This window comes from Sus scrofa, chromosome 1, assembly GCF_054392235.1.
Source record: "Sus scrofa isolate SSC_HxYL_T2T_F1_AM1 chromosome 1, Sscrofa_HxYL_maternal_Yorkshire_Landrace_v2.0, whole genome shotgun sequence".
NCBI classification, from domain to species: Eukaryota; Metazoa; Chordata; class Mammalia; order Artiodactyla; family Suidae; genus Sus; species Sus scrofa.
The window spans coordinates 182,975,720-182,991,732 of record NC_139383.1 but is presented as its reverse complement, the minus strand read 5'-3'; the positions used below and the strand labels follow the sequence as shown (position 1 = coordinate 182,991,732).

The window sequence follows — 16,013 nt, the reverse complement described above, 5'->3', positions numbered from 1 at the left end:
CTACTGATTGTTTCCAGGGAGCTGTCCATTTTTTGCAGCATAGGAATGGATCCTAAATTCAGTAAAGAAATGATGCATGAAAAATATTTTGCTTGATTTGGGAATGGAATTCTTTAGGGGAAACCCTGAATGATGGTCCACGTTACTGTTAACTTTTAAATAAGAAATGGTAACAAACAAACAAACAAAAACCTTTATTTTTATTACCAAGAAACAAATCAATGTGTTTTAGAGCCTTTAAAACAGATTTTTCTTTCTTTCTTTTTTTTTTTTTGTGCCAAATCTTACTCGAACGGCTGATGCAACCAGCTGTTTGAACAGATTGCTAAATTGCCATTCTGCTCTGGAAACACACTTTCTAATCCAATTAAAATGCAGGAATCAAATACTCATTTGAAACTTAAAAAAAGAAAAAGAAAAAAGAAAAAGAAAGAAAGAATGAGAGAAAAGAAAACCCAGAATAGCAACTAGTTGCTGACAAAAGGAATACCATGAATATTTCATGTGTAGCCTTTTGCTTCATCTTATAGCAGCTTCATTCACTTTACAGTGAAACACTTCTGTTCACCCACTTTCAGGAAGGTATAATGTATCATCTCAGCTTCTATTAGGATGTGGAGGTCAAGTAGAGGAGTGAATACATTCTTATCAAGCAACTGTCTGCACTTTGGGAAATATCTGTAAAAATACACATTATATCATTTGTGATTACAAGAGTGACTCCAAAGTCACACTAGTATTCCCTTTAGTTTTACAACATGAATCAGTAATGTTCAGTTAATCAGAAATATGTCTGTTTAGGAACTGGAAATTCACTTAACCAAACTGAACTTCAGTCTTTACTACTGAGCACTGAGTAAGTTTTAATGGAAGATTTTAACAACTTACATAAGCTAGCAAAACAAAAATTAAAAATTCACTTATAAAAGAATATACCCACTTAACTGCTGACAGGTAATGAGAATCTCACCTGTGTTTCCTGGACAATCGGGTCAACATTAGTCGGCAAAGCATCTGGGAATAAAATTTTCAGTGTCATGAGCAATTCATTTTTTATGAAACAGATCTTAAAATACTTCTCACTGAAGTCTTGATAAAATTCCTCTTAGCAAAAATGTATCTAGCTGTCTTTAAAAAATAACTTACCAGTTCTTGGATAATTGCAATTGACTAATACTTTGTAATTCTCTATGGCTACTTCCTGACACCTAACACTCTAAAGGCAGAATTTTTTAAAATATTGTTCTCATTACTAAAATGAGCAATTGTCAGTATGGAGTGCACTTTTCCTGCAAGAGTTCAATAAGAGAATCAGACTTCTATTCATTTTACTTAAAGTTAACATTTCGACCACAGAGTTCCTTTGGAGAGACAAATCAAGAGGAAAAAAAAATCCAAAGCGGGAAATGTAGTTTCACCATATTCACATGCAGAGTAAAAAAATAACCATTTCCAAATAAACCATTATTCAGCACCCCCAAGATAATAGTATGTTTTCCTGAGTACCCATTTATCCTTACATAAAGCAGTAATGTTCCAAATGCAAATATTCTTCCTTTAAAAGTCCATATGTATTTAATATAATTAAATAGTCCTGCATAGTACACATTCTATTTCCTTGCCAAATGACCTATTTTAAACAAATACTTCTAGTCATTAAGAAGTGACACAATTATAAGAAAAAATTAGGTGTCTTAGGAAAAAGTTGTTCTAAGGGTTCATAGGTGATGTGATGAGAACAGGACAAAACCTCCAGCTCAAATATTCATATAAATTTACAGACACCTGGAGATTAGGTTTCACATGAAAGCAATAATATCTTCACATTATACAGAAAAAAATTAGGAAATTACATTATGGTAGCGCCCACAGAGTATATTTCATAAGCCCCTTTCCGTTACCAGAATAATTACGTATTGGACATATTTTGGAGCAGCATCACAGTAAGTGTCTACTTCATGTTTCAGACAAGAATAAATGTGCATCTACTTCTAAAAATAAAACGAGAGACTTCATGACTTTCCCCTGAATGTATCTGAAAATACTTTTTGTTGTTTATATAATTCATACACATAACAGTCATCTACTTGAAAATAATGTAACTAGACAAACTCTAGAGGGGTTTATCACTAGGATGTTCAAAAAAATAAATTTGTAGTAGTGAGTTTATACCCCATTGTAACCTGATAAATGAGAAGTATAGTTTGGACAGCTGTTCTGGGAGAAGTTCTCTGATAGCAGCCCATTTACTTCTAATTTTATTACATTAATTATAATTCATGTTGCAGGATGCAAATTGATGATTTAAAATGGTTAATTTATAAGTACACATATTTATATATCTATGTAAGTAATACATATAATCTATGTATGTATTACTATATGAGTAATATAGTGTATATTGTTCAATGGTAACTTTAGATCCTAAATTTTTTGTGTCTTTCAGGGCTGCACCCATGGCATATGGAGGTTCCTGGGCTAGGAGTTGAATCAGAGCTGTAGCTGCTGGACTACACCACAGCCATGCCAGATCTGAGCCACACCTGTGACCTACACTACAGCTCACGGCAACACCAGATCCTTTAACCCACTGAGCAAGGCCAGAGATCGAACCTGCATCCTCATGCATACGTAAGATTTGTTTCCGCTGAGCCACGTGGGAACTCCTAGATTCTAAATTTTGACTTTGAAATAGCTGACAGAATCAGAAGAAAATGGTACATTGATTGTTTTGCTATATGGACTACTGAAAATATCTGATGAAATTGCAAAAACATTAATATGACCTTAAAGAGGTAATTTCATACTTTAATATACTCTCAGTTACAAACTGTTATTTTCTAGGTCCCACTTCAGATAACATCACATATTTAGGATTACTTGATTCAATAATACACTTACTATTCTTTCTGTATCGAGTGATCTTCTGTACTGCTACAAGAAGGATCATTTCTGTTGCATAAAACAGACATCCTCAAACCTGATAAAACTAATTGCATTTATAATCCCAGCATATATTTATCTAGCATGGGCGGGAAAGGACTGAGTAATCTGAAAAACAGAGCTCTGAAACTACTATAAAATTGCAGTCATAAAAAAAAGAATTCCAGTCTTATTTTGGTTATTTTCTCTTTCCTCTATGTTTTTTTTTTTTTTTTGCCTTTTCTAGGGCTGCTCCCATGGCATATGGAGGTTCCCAGGCTAGGGGTCTAATCAGAGATGTAGCCGCCAGCCTACTCCAGAGCCACAGCAACTCAGGATCCAAGCCGCATCTGCAACCTATACCACAGCTGATGGCAATGCCAGATCCTTAACCCACTGAGCAAGGCCAGGGATTGAACTGCAACCTCATGGTTCCTAGTCAGATTCATTAACCACTGAGCCATGACAGGAACTCCAACCCTTTATGAATTTTTTAAAGTGAAATTTCATTACCCATAAATTTATCTCAATTAACATTCTTCTCATAAATATTATAAGATAAATTGCATTACTCTATTATTATTATCATCATTAGTGTTTTATTACCAACTGGGGAGGATAAGAAAAATATCCTTTTCCCAGCCAATCCACCTCTGGGCTGAAGTCCTTTCCCCAAAACGCTTCACACACTCACAGAAGCATCTTAACTCTTTCTGAGACTCAAGGGAACAATGAGCAAAGGAGTGAGTTTTCATTCTGTCTAATGTAAATGAACACTGCTTACTTAACAATATAGAATGGAAGTGGAATTCTGCTACATTGAGAAGAAAATCGGCTTGTATCTGCAGTCTTCTTTGAAAAAAAAATGCCCCATTTACCTTTACAATTCTGTGTGCCATAAGATGCTTTATGTTTTTGAATTTTTTAAACTATTGGCATTTTAATAATTCTTTTAAGTTTATTTTGTGAATAAATAGAAGAGGAAATATTAAAATTTAGGAACCAAAAATACTGATATGAACTTTGTGATAATTGCTTTATTAATGTTTTTATTTTATAAATAAAATATTAATTTCCTTTCTGTAATATAAGCAAATAAAATGGTTAAATTTTAATTTGGAAGTACTTTTTGAGGGCCTTGAAGTGAAGTAGAAAATACTTCACAAAAAAGATAAAAGATTCTTAGAGTCCCTGTCATGGTGCAGCGGAATCCAACTAGTATCCATGCGGATGCAGGTTCAATCCCTGAGGCCTCGCTCAGTGGGTGGGGGATCCACCATTGCTGTGGCTGTGGTGTAGGCTGGAAGCTGTAGCTCTGATTTGACGATTTGATCCCCCTGCCCCTGTTGCAGCTTGGGAACTTCCATATGTCGTGGGTACGGCTCTAAAAAAGAAAAAAGAAAAAAAAGATAGATTCTTATAGACAAATGGAAGACATTTAATTTTTTAAAATTCCTTAAATTCTTATGGAGAAAGTATGTACCCTTCAGGTAGTAAACTCGTTATGCTCGTATATGGCTTACAAAAGCTCAAAAACTTATATTCTAAAACCTGTTTGGTGATGATATCTGCAAAGTAGCTAAAATCAACTGTCTAAAAGTATTAAATAGCTTACTGTGATTTCAACTAACTGTGACATTTAACGGTTGGAAAAAATGTAGGCTATATATGTTGTCCTCAGCAAAGGTGTTACTGTTTCTTGTTTAAATTATTGTATTTAATATACCTCTGTGTTAATCTATTTGTAGACTAAAAATAATTAATGTTCATCAAACCAAACTCTTTCTTCTTAGGATTTTGAGGATGCTTTGATGCTTCCGTATCCCTTATGGGACTCATATAGTACATGTATATTTTCTTAAAAAGACCTACTTTAATAAGTTTGACATTTTCAAATGGGGGGACAATTACCCAAAAGAAACAAACCAAAATATAGGAACACATATAATTTTTAAAAGGTTTTGGAGTAAATATCTGTAAATATATTATTTGTTGGTTTTTATAGCGAACAAGCAGAAACCATAGTGTAAAATGGCTAAAAATTAAAAAAAAATAAGAACAGGGAAGCCAAAACAACATATACAAACTATACACAGTGAGCAACAACAAATAGCAAAACTATATGCTCTGTAGTTGGTTAAATAAGGAATGTCAGAATGACAGAATAAAAGCAACAAGAGGGACAGAATTTCTGGCTTAGATTTTGGAGCACATATCTCTGTTGTGCTAATTAATCAAAATTCTTATTAATGAACCTTTCTCTCTGGCTCCATTTACTTATTTATTCATCTATCCATTTGCTCATTCATTCATATGAATAACTACTGCGTTTTGGATATTTTAACTGGTACCTTTAATCACCCCTAACCTTCTCATAGATTTATTTTTCAGTCACTTCACACTAAAACTACTCTGGGCAAAGTGTTATTCATATACTTATAAACAGAACCAAATAACATTTGACCCTCTTGATAACCCAATCTTTTTTCAAATCTTTTATTCAAATATAAACTCTTTGAAAGCTAGGAATACAGGCCTTATTACTTCTAGAACAAGTGTTTAAGCTTTTGGTTCATTTCACCCTAAAAATGTCTTGTAAAAGTAATAACAATTTAAATGGTTTAAATGGATTTAGTCAAATAAGAAATTTCACATGATTAGATATTATTGGTTTGAAATGTTTATGAGAAATAAAAGATATTTAATTAAAGTTTCATTAGAAACATAAGCAGGAAATTGATTTTTTAAAAAAGAGAGGTAACTGGAAAATGAAAATAAGTTAATCAGTAGCTTGGAGTAGGCATGCTAAGTTGCTGCCTGTGTTGTATGATTTTAGAGCCCTCTTGACACAACCTACATAATGTCAGAGATCCCCTGTTGGGGGACGCATTTCTTTATGTCTTGAAAACTTTTATATTCTCAGGATTTTTTAATACTATGCAGGTAAAAACTACAAAGGGGAAAAATAATATGCTTCTGTCAATGAGTACCTTCATGAAGAATTAAGTAATTGGTGTTAATTTAAAACATTAGCTGGTATTAAGAGCATTATTACAGAAATAGTGTTGAAAATACATTTCACTTTGAGTAATGTTTTGATTTTTACAAAATACTACCTCACATGTGATCTCATTTATTCCTCCCAAGAACTCTATACTGGACTCACTAAGGCTGATTATACCTTAGAAATGTGAACAACAAACTTCAGAAAGAGAAGCAGGGCAGAGAGAGTACTTAGGAAACACCTAAGGAAATGAAAGCCCATTAGCCAATTGTTTTCAATATTGCCTCAGAAAGTAACCTCTGTTTTAATCTAACCCACTTTTGAATGTCATCATAATAAATCATGCACAAGGTATGCCTCTGTCAAGTTAAAATTAACTGAAAAGTTTATAAATGTCTCCGCCAAGAGGAAATTAAACTAATGAATGATATTCTTCACCTGTGTTTAAATGGTATTTCGAGTAATCTGAAAGTTAATAAACTTTAACCATGTGTTTAACTTGCTCCCAGGTAGTATTTTACATAAAGTATATATTTTCTTTTGTTATGGCTAAAAATGTTTTGTACGAGGTTCCCACATAAGCATTATTCTCAAAACAAAACAAACAAAATCCCCATGCCCCTGTTTAATGATCTTTAATAAAACACCATCAAGTTACCATATAATATGGTAAAAGTTTCAAGGAGTAGATAGAACATTTTTTCTATAGACCTCAATTTCAGTGAAGGTCCAAAAATGCCATATCATCAAGGAACGGTATTATTGTCTGACTAAATTAAAGCTTTTTTTTTTTTTTTTTTTTTTTAATGGCTGCACCAGCAGTATATGGAAGTTCCTAGGCCAGGGATTGAATCTGCAGCTGCAGCAATGTAAGAGCCTTTAACTCACTGTGCCAGCCAGGTATTGAACCTGTGCCTCCACAGTGACCCAAGCTGCTACAGTTGGATTCTTAACCCATTCTGCCACAATGGAAACTCCTAAAAATCCTATTTTAAATGATGTATTCCCACTAAGCTGTATAACATCTAATTAAATTTCATCACAAACTTTGGTTCAAATAATAAATATATTTACTATCTTACTCTGAGAGAAAAATATTAAAATTCAGAATTATAGCACACAAGGGAAGAAGAAAACTATTCTCTGATTAATGAGCTATGACTTTATATTGCTTATAAATGTAATAAAAACTCCATTAGAAGATTTTTATTTTACTTGGTGATAAAAAATAAACATCCCTTTAATAAAGGCAGTTTTGTATTTCTATCTCCCTATTTAACTTGCGTTAAGAAAAATATAAAGCTCGTTCATTCAACAAATGTGTACTGAATAAATGAAAACACCTTCATATGCCCAGGCAGATGCATATGACTTAAAACTGGCTGTGACTTAAAGCTGTATTGGCTTTTTTTTTTTTTTTTTTTTTTTTTTTGATAAATGGCAAACCAATTGCCTTTTCTTCTGCTTCCCATGGGAAAAGTCGTGTGGTGGATGAGAAATACCATAGAACCATTAAGGCACCTGAACCAAGAATGTTGTTTAAAATGGTACTTATTTTAACACTGTCCAAGTATACTTAAATGAATATTTTATTTTAAATAACATAACACAGAGTTTCTCTAAAATACTTGCCTAAAAACAAACGCCACCATCATTGAAAGAAAATATACAATCTACTCATTGAAAAATACCAATCATTCATAGGTGGTACTATGTAAGACTGGAGGAAATATCATTATTTATGTATGACTCTACAACTTTCATTTTGTGGCCTGCTATTGCAAAACCTGGAAGCCAGTCCTAGAATAGGGGAAGGCACTGCTGTCATGCGTTTTTCCCTAAGCCATTATATATATATTACCTTTGTGTATATACGAACTGTACCCTAGAGGGTTTATACACCACTGCTCTATTAGCCACGTATCAGAGAGACAAGACTAGGACTTCAAATTCCAATCTCCTATATGAGTTCTCAAAATAATTTTTCATTAAAAAGAAATAATAGGTTACACAGTGCTTTCCAATATCCACTTAGAATTTGAAAGAGTTGCTTTTCCACTACGCCCATCAGAACTGCTGGACTGAATTAACATCGCATTCATAGACATGCTTCTTTTAGAAAAGAGTCCACATGTGTTCGGTGAGTTAATATAACAATAGTATTCCTTTAATTCTCCATTCAGGGAGTACCTGTGCCTTGCTCTGGATCTCTCAGCAGGCAAAGTGAAAAACTTACTTGGCTTTGAATGTGCTCTTTTAGATGTGGGGCCCTCTGTGCCAGAATCAGGAGGTCGACTAGCTAACTGCAAGGCAGTTGAGTTGTTCCTGTTAGTGTTTTGGGACTCAACATTTGTGACAGCTTCACTTTGTGGTTCGGTACTTGGCTTCGTGCCAGTCTTTCTTTTCTGCTTTTGGGACACAGAAGTGCTTGAAGTCCAGGTAGGAGGCAAAGCAGAGGTAGTGGTAGAGGAGTCCTGACTGGAACAAGTTTCTGAAGATTGTATCACATTGTCATTGGCAACTTTACAACACTGGGTATTCTCTTCGTGCCCCACAGCTTGTTTGGACACGGACTGGGGCAGTGTCACACTGCAGCCTTGTATTTGAGCCCCATTAGTTTGAGAGTAGACATTGCTGACCTTGGTGACCTTGTGTTGTCCATTATTGTTACAAACCTTATAGCGGATCATTAGAATGATGATGAAAACCAGCACAGATGCTACAATGATTCCACCAATAATAATAATCATGGTGCCTCCCAAAAACTGGGACTGCATGAAGTGGCATCGCACATAATCCTGTTCTGTAGTAAACTGGATGCAACCCACGACTCTTGTGGCAGTGAGGGAAGTGATGCCATCATCATATATTGCCAAGACACACAAGTCATACATAGTTCCAGCAGCCAGGTTATTGACAAGAAAAGTTTTGCTCGTAGGAGGTATCATTCTGAGGGACAATGGAATTTGTGTTAATATTAAAAACAAAACAAAAACAGATATACAAACAGAGCCATTATGACTTCAGCTGTTTCATTTCAGTACTCATTAAGATAAGCACATTTATAACAGATATGAAATATGGGAAAATGATCTAATCTTGTATTTACCCAGTTAAAATGGCTAAAAGTCATTGTTGGATTCTGCATTATATTGATGGTGCCTGTACCATGCTTTGACAAGCTTACTAATTACATTGCTTGGCAAAGCAGAACTCCTAATAAAAGCCACAGCTAAAAAATCATTTATGACAAATTGCTTTTGAAAGGTGTGACTGTGACATTATCTGACTACTAAACAAATCCATTTAGCACTTACAACACCTCTGTGACTAAAAGCCAATTTGAAGGAAGGGAAAACACTGACAATCACATTAGAAACCAGAATGGAAATGCAATTCAGAGTATTATTTTCCAAATCAGTTATAAGCTGCTATGGAATGGTACTCAGTAAACCTATCTTTAATAACTAAGATAATTACTAAGATTAAAGTACTTTATTTACAAATCTCAACCCTCTCTAATGTCTTCAACATTGGGTTCCCAGTATGTTTTTATCTATAAATGAGGTTGATGAAAATGTATGAGTAATATTATCCTAGAAACATGAACAGGGCAAAGCTGTTGACCAGAGCATGAAGCTCCCGCTCTTCCCATTGTGGGCTAATGAAATTATTTCCAGAACACGGTCTGTAAAGTTTGGTAAGAGTTTAAGACATCTCTGAATCCATCATATCACAAAAGCCTTCTGTGGATCCTATTTTCCACTAACTTATTTTTCTCAACTGCAGCCATATATAACCTAAACTAAGATTGAATTTGGAAAAAAGGCTTGAAACTATATTTTTTTTCTCTGAAAGAGTTTTAGAAGTTTTAAGACTTGGCAGTGCTAATCTGTTATCCAACCTAAACATTGTGTTCTTAATGTACCAAGAAAGTTTTAGGCCAAAGTATGCATTTGTGGTTGAAATCACTATCCATGGAGTGAGGGTATGATAAAGGCCAGGCATTACTAAGCACTTTATATGCATTATAATTTCATTTTCACAATTACTGTATGAGGTGAGCATTATCACTATCTTATATATGACAAACATTAGGGTCAGGGATTCAAGCAATTTCCTCCAGGTCATAGAGAACTGACTTCTATGGCAGGATTAAAATCTTGGAATTTGGAAAATAGAAAATGACCTATTTCACAGAGCTGATGTCTAAAATATATAAAGTTTGGTAGCTACAGGAAAGTAAGTGGTAAAGATGGCACCTCGTCTTTGACAATGGGTGAAATAGTCCACAGCCTAAGCGAAAGCTGAGTATGACAATGGCAAATTACTTTATGCTAACATACATGCATCAGAGTTTACATCCCCATTCACTTAGCGATGAGAGGGATATTAGAAACCATTTACTCTAATCTCTTCCTTTTAAAGATGAGAAAATTAAAACTCAGCCAGGTAGAACCTTACCGAGGATCTATCATATACCTGGCTAGGTCAGTTTTGTTTTTTCCTACCAGTCCATGCTTATTTTTTAAAAAAATTTCTCATTTCCATACATGAGTGAAAATCGAATTATCTTTAAGAATTCATCTGGGTGTATAAGAAATAATTTGATCTTATTTCAGAAAAGCTTAAAGATGAAAAAAATTTATATATATTTCAGTCATGATTTTGCATCATTTCCTAGATACAGTAATAGTCTATCATGAGTAAAACTATATGAAGAGGTAAAAATGTATATTTCCAACTGAAAATTGGACAAGATGTGACTATAAATCAATGAAGCTGAACTTTAGAAAAACATACCAGAAATTTTTTAGTCAGATGTAAATTCTCCCCCAATGTCCTTACCCAGAGATTATACACTTAACTCCACCAATACTTTCACTGCTCAAAATACTTACATTTTCTTTGGAACTGTCTTAAGAACCAGTATATAAGAGACCACACACACACACACACACACACACACACACACACACATAAACACACAAGACTCAATCACTCAAAAAAAAATCAGTCTCATTATTTTATCTACATCCTATTTTTGACCAAAAATGGCAACACCCATCTTGATCACCCACCTTATTCACAAGACTTGGCTCCAAATGGCTTTTGCTTGTTTCCAAAATTCAAATTCACCCTCAAAAGACGAAGATTTGCCACCACTGAGGATATTCAAAATAGTATGACGAAGGTTCTAAAGATAATTCCAAAAGTGCTTTGAGCAATGGCAGCATTATTGGGATAATGATATAGCCTCCCAACGTGACTTCCTTGAAGGAAAGAACACTCATGTGGATGTGTAAGTTCTGGTATGTTTTTGAATTTTTTTTAAAATAAATCAATCTTGTTCTCTGATAGTCACATCTCTTAGATGAGGGGGAAAGAAAGTAAGTAAGCATAATATTAAATATAAATTGGAACTCTCTGAAAATAACACCATTCAAAATATTTCCCCATATGTATTCACCTTTCACAGGCTTTATATTATATGCTTAAAAAAATGGAGTACTTTAATTACAACATAACACTGCCAACTAAAAAAGAAGTAGTACATTATCAAGCCCTACACTAAGATGTATGGAAAGTATAAAGATTTGCTTAACTTCTCTTACCTGTAAACAAGGGTGTCATCATAAGTACCATTGTACTGGATTTGAAACATACGTATTCCAGGGATATTTCTTTGAAAATTAAATTTAAGGAGTGCCGTAGATGATGTGGCTTCTGCCACCACAATTTTATCTTGACTCATTTTAGGATCACCATTACTACTGCTTGCATTAGAACCTGACTTGGTAGACGTTGAAATATCTGAAGAACCAGGATCAGGCTCATGGATATGGTTTGTACTATTTAGTAAATGAGGGAGCTTAATTATATGAAGATCCACCGTTTGTGTTGCTTCCCCAGCAGGATTGGAAGCAATGCAGGTAAAAGCACCTGTATCCTTAACAGTTGTTATAAGAATGTCAAGTGTTCCATTATCATACACCAGAGATCTTGTTGCATTTGAAATAAGCTTCCCTTCAGGAGAAATCCAGTGTATTGCAGGTTCGGGGTCTCCCCTGGCTTTGCACCTCAGGGTTGCCCTTTGACCCTCCAGGACTCTCATCTCATGTGTATGACGAGTAATAAGAGGAGGCTCACACAAAAACTCTTCCTCTGGAATTGACCAAAAATAGCGGCCAGTTAAAAGGGCTGGAGAAGCACAGGTCTCCAGATCATCTTCTCTGGATAGACGCCTCAACCACAACAATTCACAATTGCAATGCAAGGGGTTTCCACCAAAACTTAATGCAAAAGTAGATGGACTTATGATTCCTGAGGTTGCCAGTACCTGAGCTCGCTGAAAGAGAGGGTCAGGCGGTAGCTTCTGCAGTTTATTTGACGTTACATCTAGCCGAGTCATCTTGTGCAAGTGGGAGAAAGTCCCCTTAGGAATGTTATCAATCATATTGTGATCCAAGCTAAGGGTGTGCAAGCTAACCATTTTTTCAACAGCATCCCAAGGGATTGTTTCTAAATTATTATAGGACAGATCCAGCTCCTCAAGGGCAAAGACATCATCAAATGCTGTAGAAGAAATTAAAGTCAGCTGATTGTTGTTCAATATCAAATGATGGAGATTGGAAAGCCCACTGAACATATCATTTGTAATTTTAGTCAATCTGTTGCTATTCAAATGCAATGCCCTCAAATTCCGTAGGTCAGCAAAAGCATGAGGTGTAATAAAACTTATTGTATTCCTGGAAAGTGTCAGGTCCACCAAGCTGGTCATATTGGCAAAATCTTTCCTTTTAATATTTGTAACAAAATTGTCTGCCAAACGCAGTTCCACAGTTCTTCTGTCAATGTTTGGTGGAACAAATAAAAGCCCTTTCTTGGCACAAAGGGTTGCAAGATTAGGAGACAAAATCTGACAGACACAACGTTTTGGACAGATCTGAGCTTTCACTGCTATGCCAATGAAAAACAGATAAAAAAGAAATTTTTCCATTGTAGATCAGATTTAAGAGCCTGTAAAAGAAGACACAAAATAGAGTGTTAGCATTCAATCATTTCCTTATTAAAATAATCTTTTTTATGCAAACTAGAATACAGAAATAACTTATTTCCACTTTTAAGCAAGTATAAAATATCAACTCTGTATTGGAGACTATAATAGAAACTAGGATAAAAAGTACAGCATTCATGACCTCATGTGATTTAAAGTAAAATGGGGAAAGAGTTCCCGTCCTGGCTTAGTGGTCAGCAAATCTGACTAGGAATCATTAGGTTTGGGCTCGATCCCTGGCCTTGCTCAGTGGGTTAAGGATCTGGCGTTGTCCTGAGCTGTAGTGTAGGTTCCAGACATGGCTCGGATCCCACGTTGCTGTGTGTAGGCCGGTGGCTAAAGCTCCAAGTGGACCCCTAGCCTGGGAAACTTCATATGCCTCAGGTGCGGCCCTAGAAAAGATAATAAATAAATAAATAAATAAATAAATAAATAAATAAAATGGGGAAAACAAAGACGTTGACAGATTATTATGATTCTCTTAGTTAAGTGCTATTTTTGAAATATGCCCAGGGTATTCCATGGGCTCACAAAAAATGACATTGAGCCCAAACTGGAGGATGGGAATCAAAGAAAACTTGACTAAACCCTAAAAGACATCTTTTAAATTCAAAAGCTTAAAGACATATTTAGGGATTTTCAAGTATAGTCTGAGCAGAAACAATAAGGGACAGTATTTGTTATTGTTAGCCTTGTGTCAAGATATTTAATTAATTTTTAATTTTATTCATCTTTATAAACTATCTTAAAAATAGAACAATCTTCACATCTTAACTGAAAATTCAGGACCTTGTTCTCAAAATAAAAGGGCTGAAAATTTACCACAGATGCACTGAGCTTCTTAAATATTAGAGTATTTTATTTAATATAATGTGGATTTTTGAGATAATTTGCAAAGAAGTGATCAAAATACTTGACAGTGAGTTTAGGATACCATATTTCATTTTACTTTTTTTTCTTTTTGCTTTTTAGGGCCACACCCATGACATATGGAGGTTCCCAGGCTATGGGTTGAATTGGCTGGCCTACGCCACAGCCACAGCAACATGGGATCTGAGCAACATCTGCGACCTACACCACAGCTCAAGGCAATGCCAGATCCTTAATCCACTGAGTGAGGTCAGGGATGGAACCCTCATCCTCATGGATCCTAGTAGGATTCCTAACTGCTGAGCCACAATGAGAACTCCTTTTTCTTAAAATCTTAATGCTCTTATATTTATTCAAATTTTATTTTTAAAAACTTGATAGTTTCACTTTCTATCTAGATCTTAAGTATTTGCTCTTGAAAATAATCATCAAAAATAAAAATACTAATGCACATGTGATTTGTGATTAAAATTCTCAAAAATCATGTCATTTTAAACACGAAGAGAGAAAATAGCTGGAGAAAATCACTCAAATGTTTAATTGATGAAAATATGAAATATGGAACTATTTTAGAAATGATGCACCTAGTTTCCTAAATAAAACCTATTATTATAGGTTTGATTTATTTTATGCCTACTTTATGTCATATGAAATGTGGTTGTAATGAATAAGACTGTCATTTTCAACAAATGAAATAGTCTTATTCTTCTGTTTGTGACAGAATAACTAGAACTAAATTAGTTTTTCCACAATAAGCAAAACACAACACCAAAAAGAAACTGTACAAAAATATATAAAACTAGTTTTCAGATACTTGGAAAGAGGAAGTGGAGAACTGTGATTCTTAAGAAAAGTGAATTAAAAAAATAAATTCTAGGTGTTCCTAATGTGGTGCAGCAGAAACAAAACTGATTAGTATCCATGCAGAAATGGGTTCGATCCCTGGCCTCGCTCGGTGGGTTGGAGATCCGGCATTGCCATGAGATAGATGTGACTCTAATCCTTCGTTGCTGTGGCTGTGGTGTAGGCCAGCAGCTGCGGCAACCATAGCTCTGATTTGACCCCTAGCCTGGGAACTTCCAAATGCCGTGGGTGTGGCCCTGAACAGCATAAAAAAATAAATAAATAGATAAATAAATGCTACCATTGAATCCTAGAGACACTTTCCAAACCACAGCACAAGGAGGGGAAAAAAAGGCAAAGCAGGAATAGTTTTATTCAATTGAAGAAGATCGAGACTGCAGTGCAGAGACAGAGTTCTAGGGTAGCTTGAATTTACGGAGCAAAGTACCAGAAATTAGTGAGTTATCTGAAGAAAGGAGTCTAGTAATCTCTGAACAGAGAGCAGGGCATACTAATCACACAGAAACAGCAAAAAAATAGGATGAGTAAAAAAGCAAACAAAAACTCAGTGACCTGGAGTTCCCTTCATGGCTCAGTGGTTAACAAATTCCACTAGGAACCATGAGGTTGCGGGTTTGATCCCTGGCCTTGCTCAGTGGGTTAAGGATCCGGCGTTGCTGTGAGGTGTGGTGTGGGTCGCAGACATGGCTCGGATCCAGCATTGCTGTGGCTCTGGCATAGGCTGGCAGCCACAGCTCCGATGAGACCCCTAGCCTGGGGACCTTCATATGCCGTGGGAGCGGCCCTAGAAAAGACAAAAAACAAAAAACAAAAAAAAAAACAAAAAACAAAACTCAGTGACCTGTGGAAAGATATTAAAAAGTCAAACATACAAATATTTAGTATTAGAAGAAGGCTATAAGGTAGCAATATAATTGAAGAAATACAGGCTTTTTTTTTTTTTTAAATTTGTGATTAGAAAAACCAAGCCAAAAAGCCAAGCTTAAAAAAAAGGAAAATCTACCAAGACAGATCATAATCAAAATGCAGATAACCAAAGAAAAAGGAAAAATAATCTTACAAAGTGTCATAGAAATAAGACACATTCAAAAGGATACAGTGAACAAAATAATAACAATAAAAATAATGTCTAACTCCTAATTCCTCTTTAAAAATAGAGCAAAATAAAAGACAATGATAAATACCTTTAAAGTGCTGCCTGAAGAAGAAAGGTCTGCCAAACTGGGTGGAGATTTATATATAGATAAACTTGTGGTTGCCAAGGGGGAGGGAGAGGGAGTGGGATGGATGGGGTGC

At 35.1% G+C, this 16,013-nt stretch overlaps 1 protein-coding gene across 29 annotated transcripts in view; it reads right to left on the bottom strand.

Moving 5' to 3' along the window:
- LRFN5 (leucine rich repeat and fibronectin type III domain containing 5) overlaps positions 1-16,013 on the bottom strand; it is a 271,495-nt gene that overhangs the window by 6,082 nt on the left and 249,400 nt on the right. For 6 of the 29 annotated variants that reach the window (XM_084979909.1, XM_084979920.1, XM_021101071.2 and 3 more), the window contains 2 exons: positions 11,542-12,946; positions 7,498-8,875 (listed from right to left, as the gene is read on the bottom strand). In XM_084979909.1, the coding sequence (XP_084836035.1) occupies positions 7,933-8,875; positions 11,542-12,926 (2,328 nt within the window). In that variant the 5' untranslated portion in view covers positions 12,927-12,946 and the 3' untranslated portion in view covers positions 7,498-7,932. Of the gene's footprint in view, positions 1-490; positions 679-970; positions 1,015-7,497; positions 8,876-11,007; positions 11,124-11,541; positions 12,947-16,013 lie in introns of those variants that run through there. The other 23 variants (XM_084979971.1, XM_084979977.1, XM_005659914.4 and 20 more) reach the window with 10 other exon arrangements.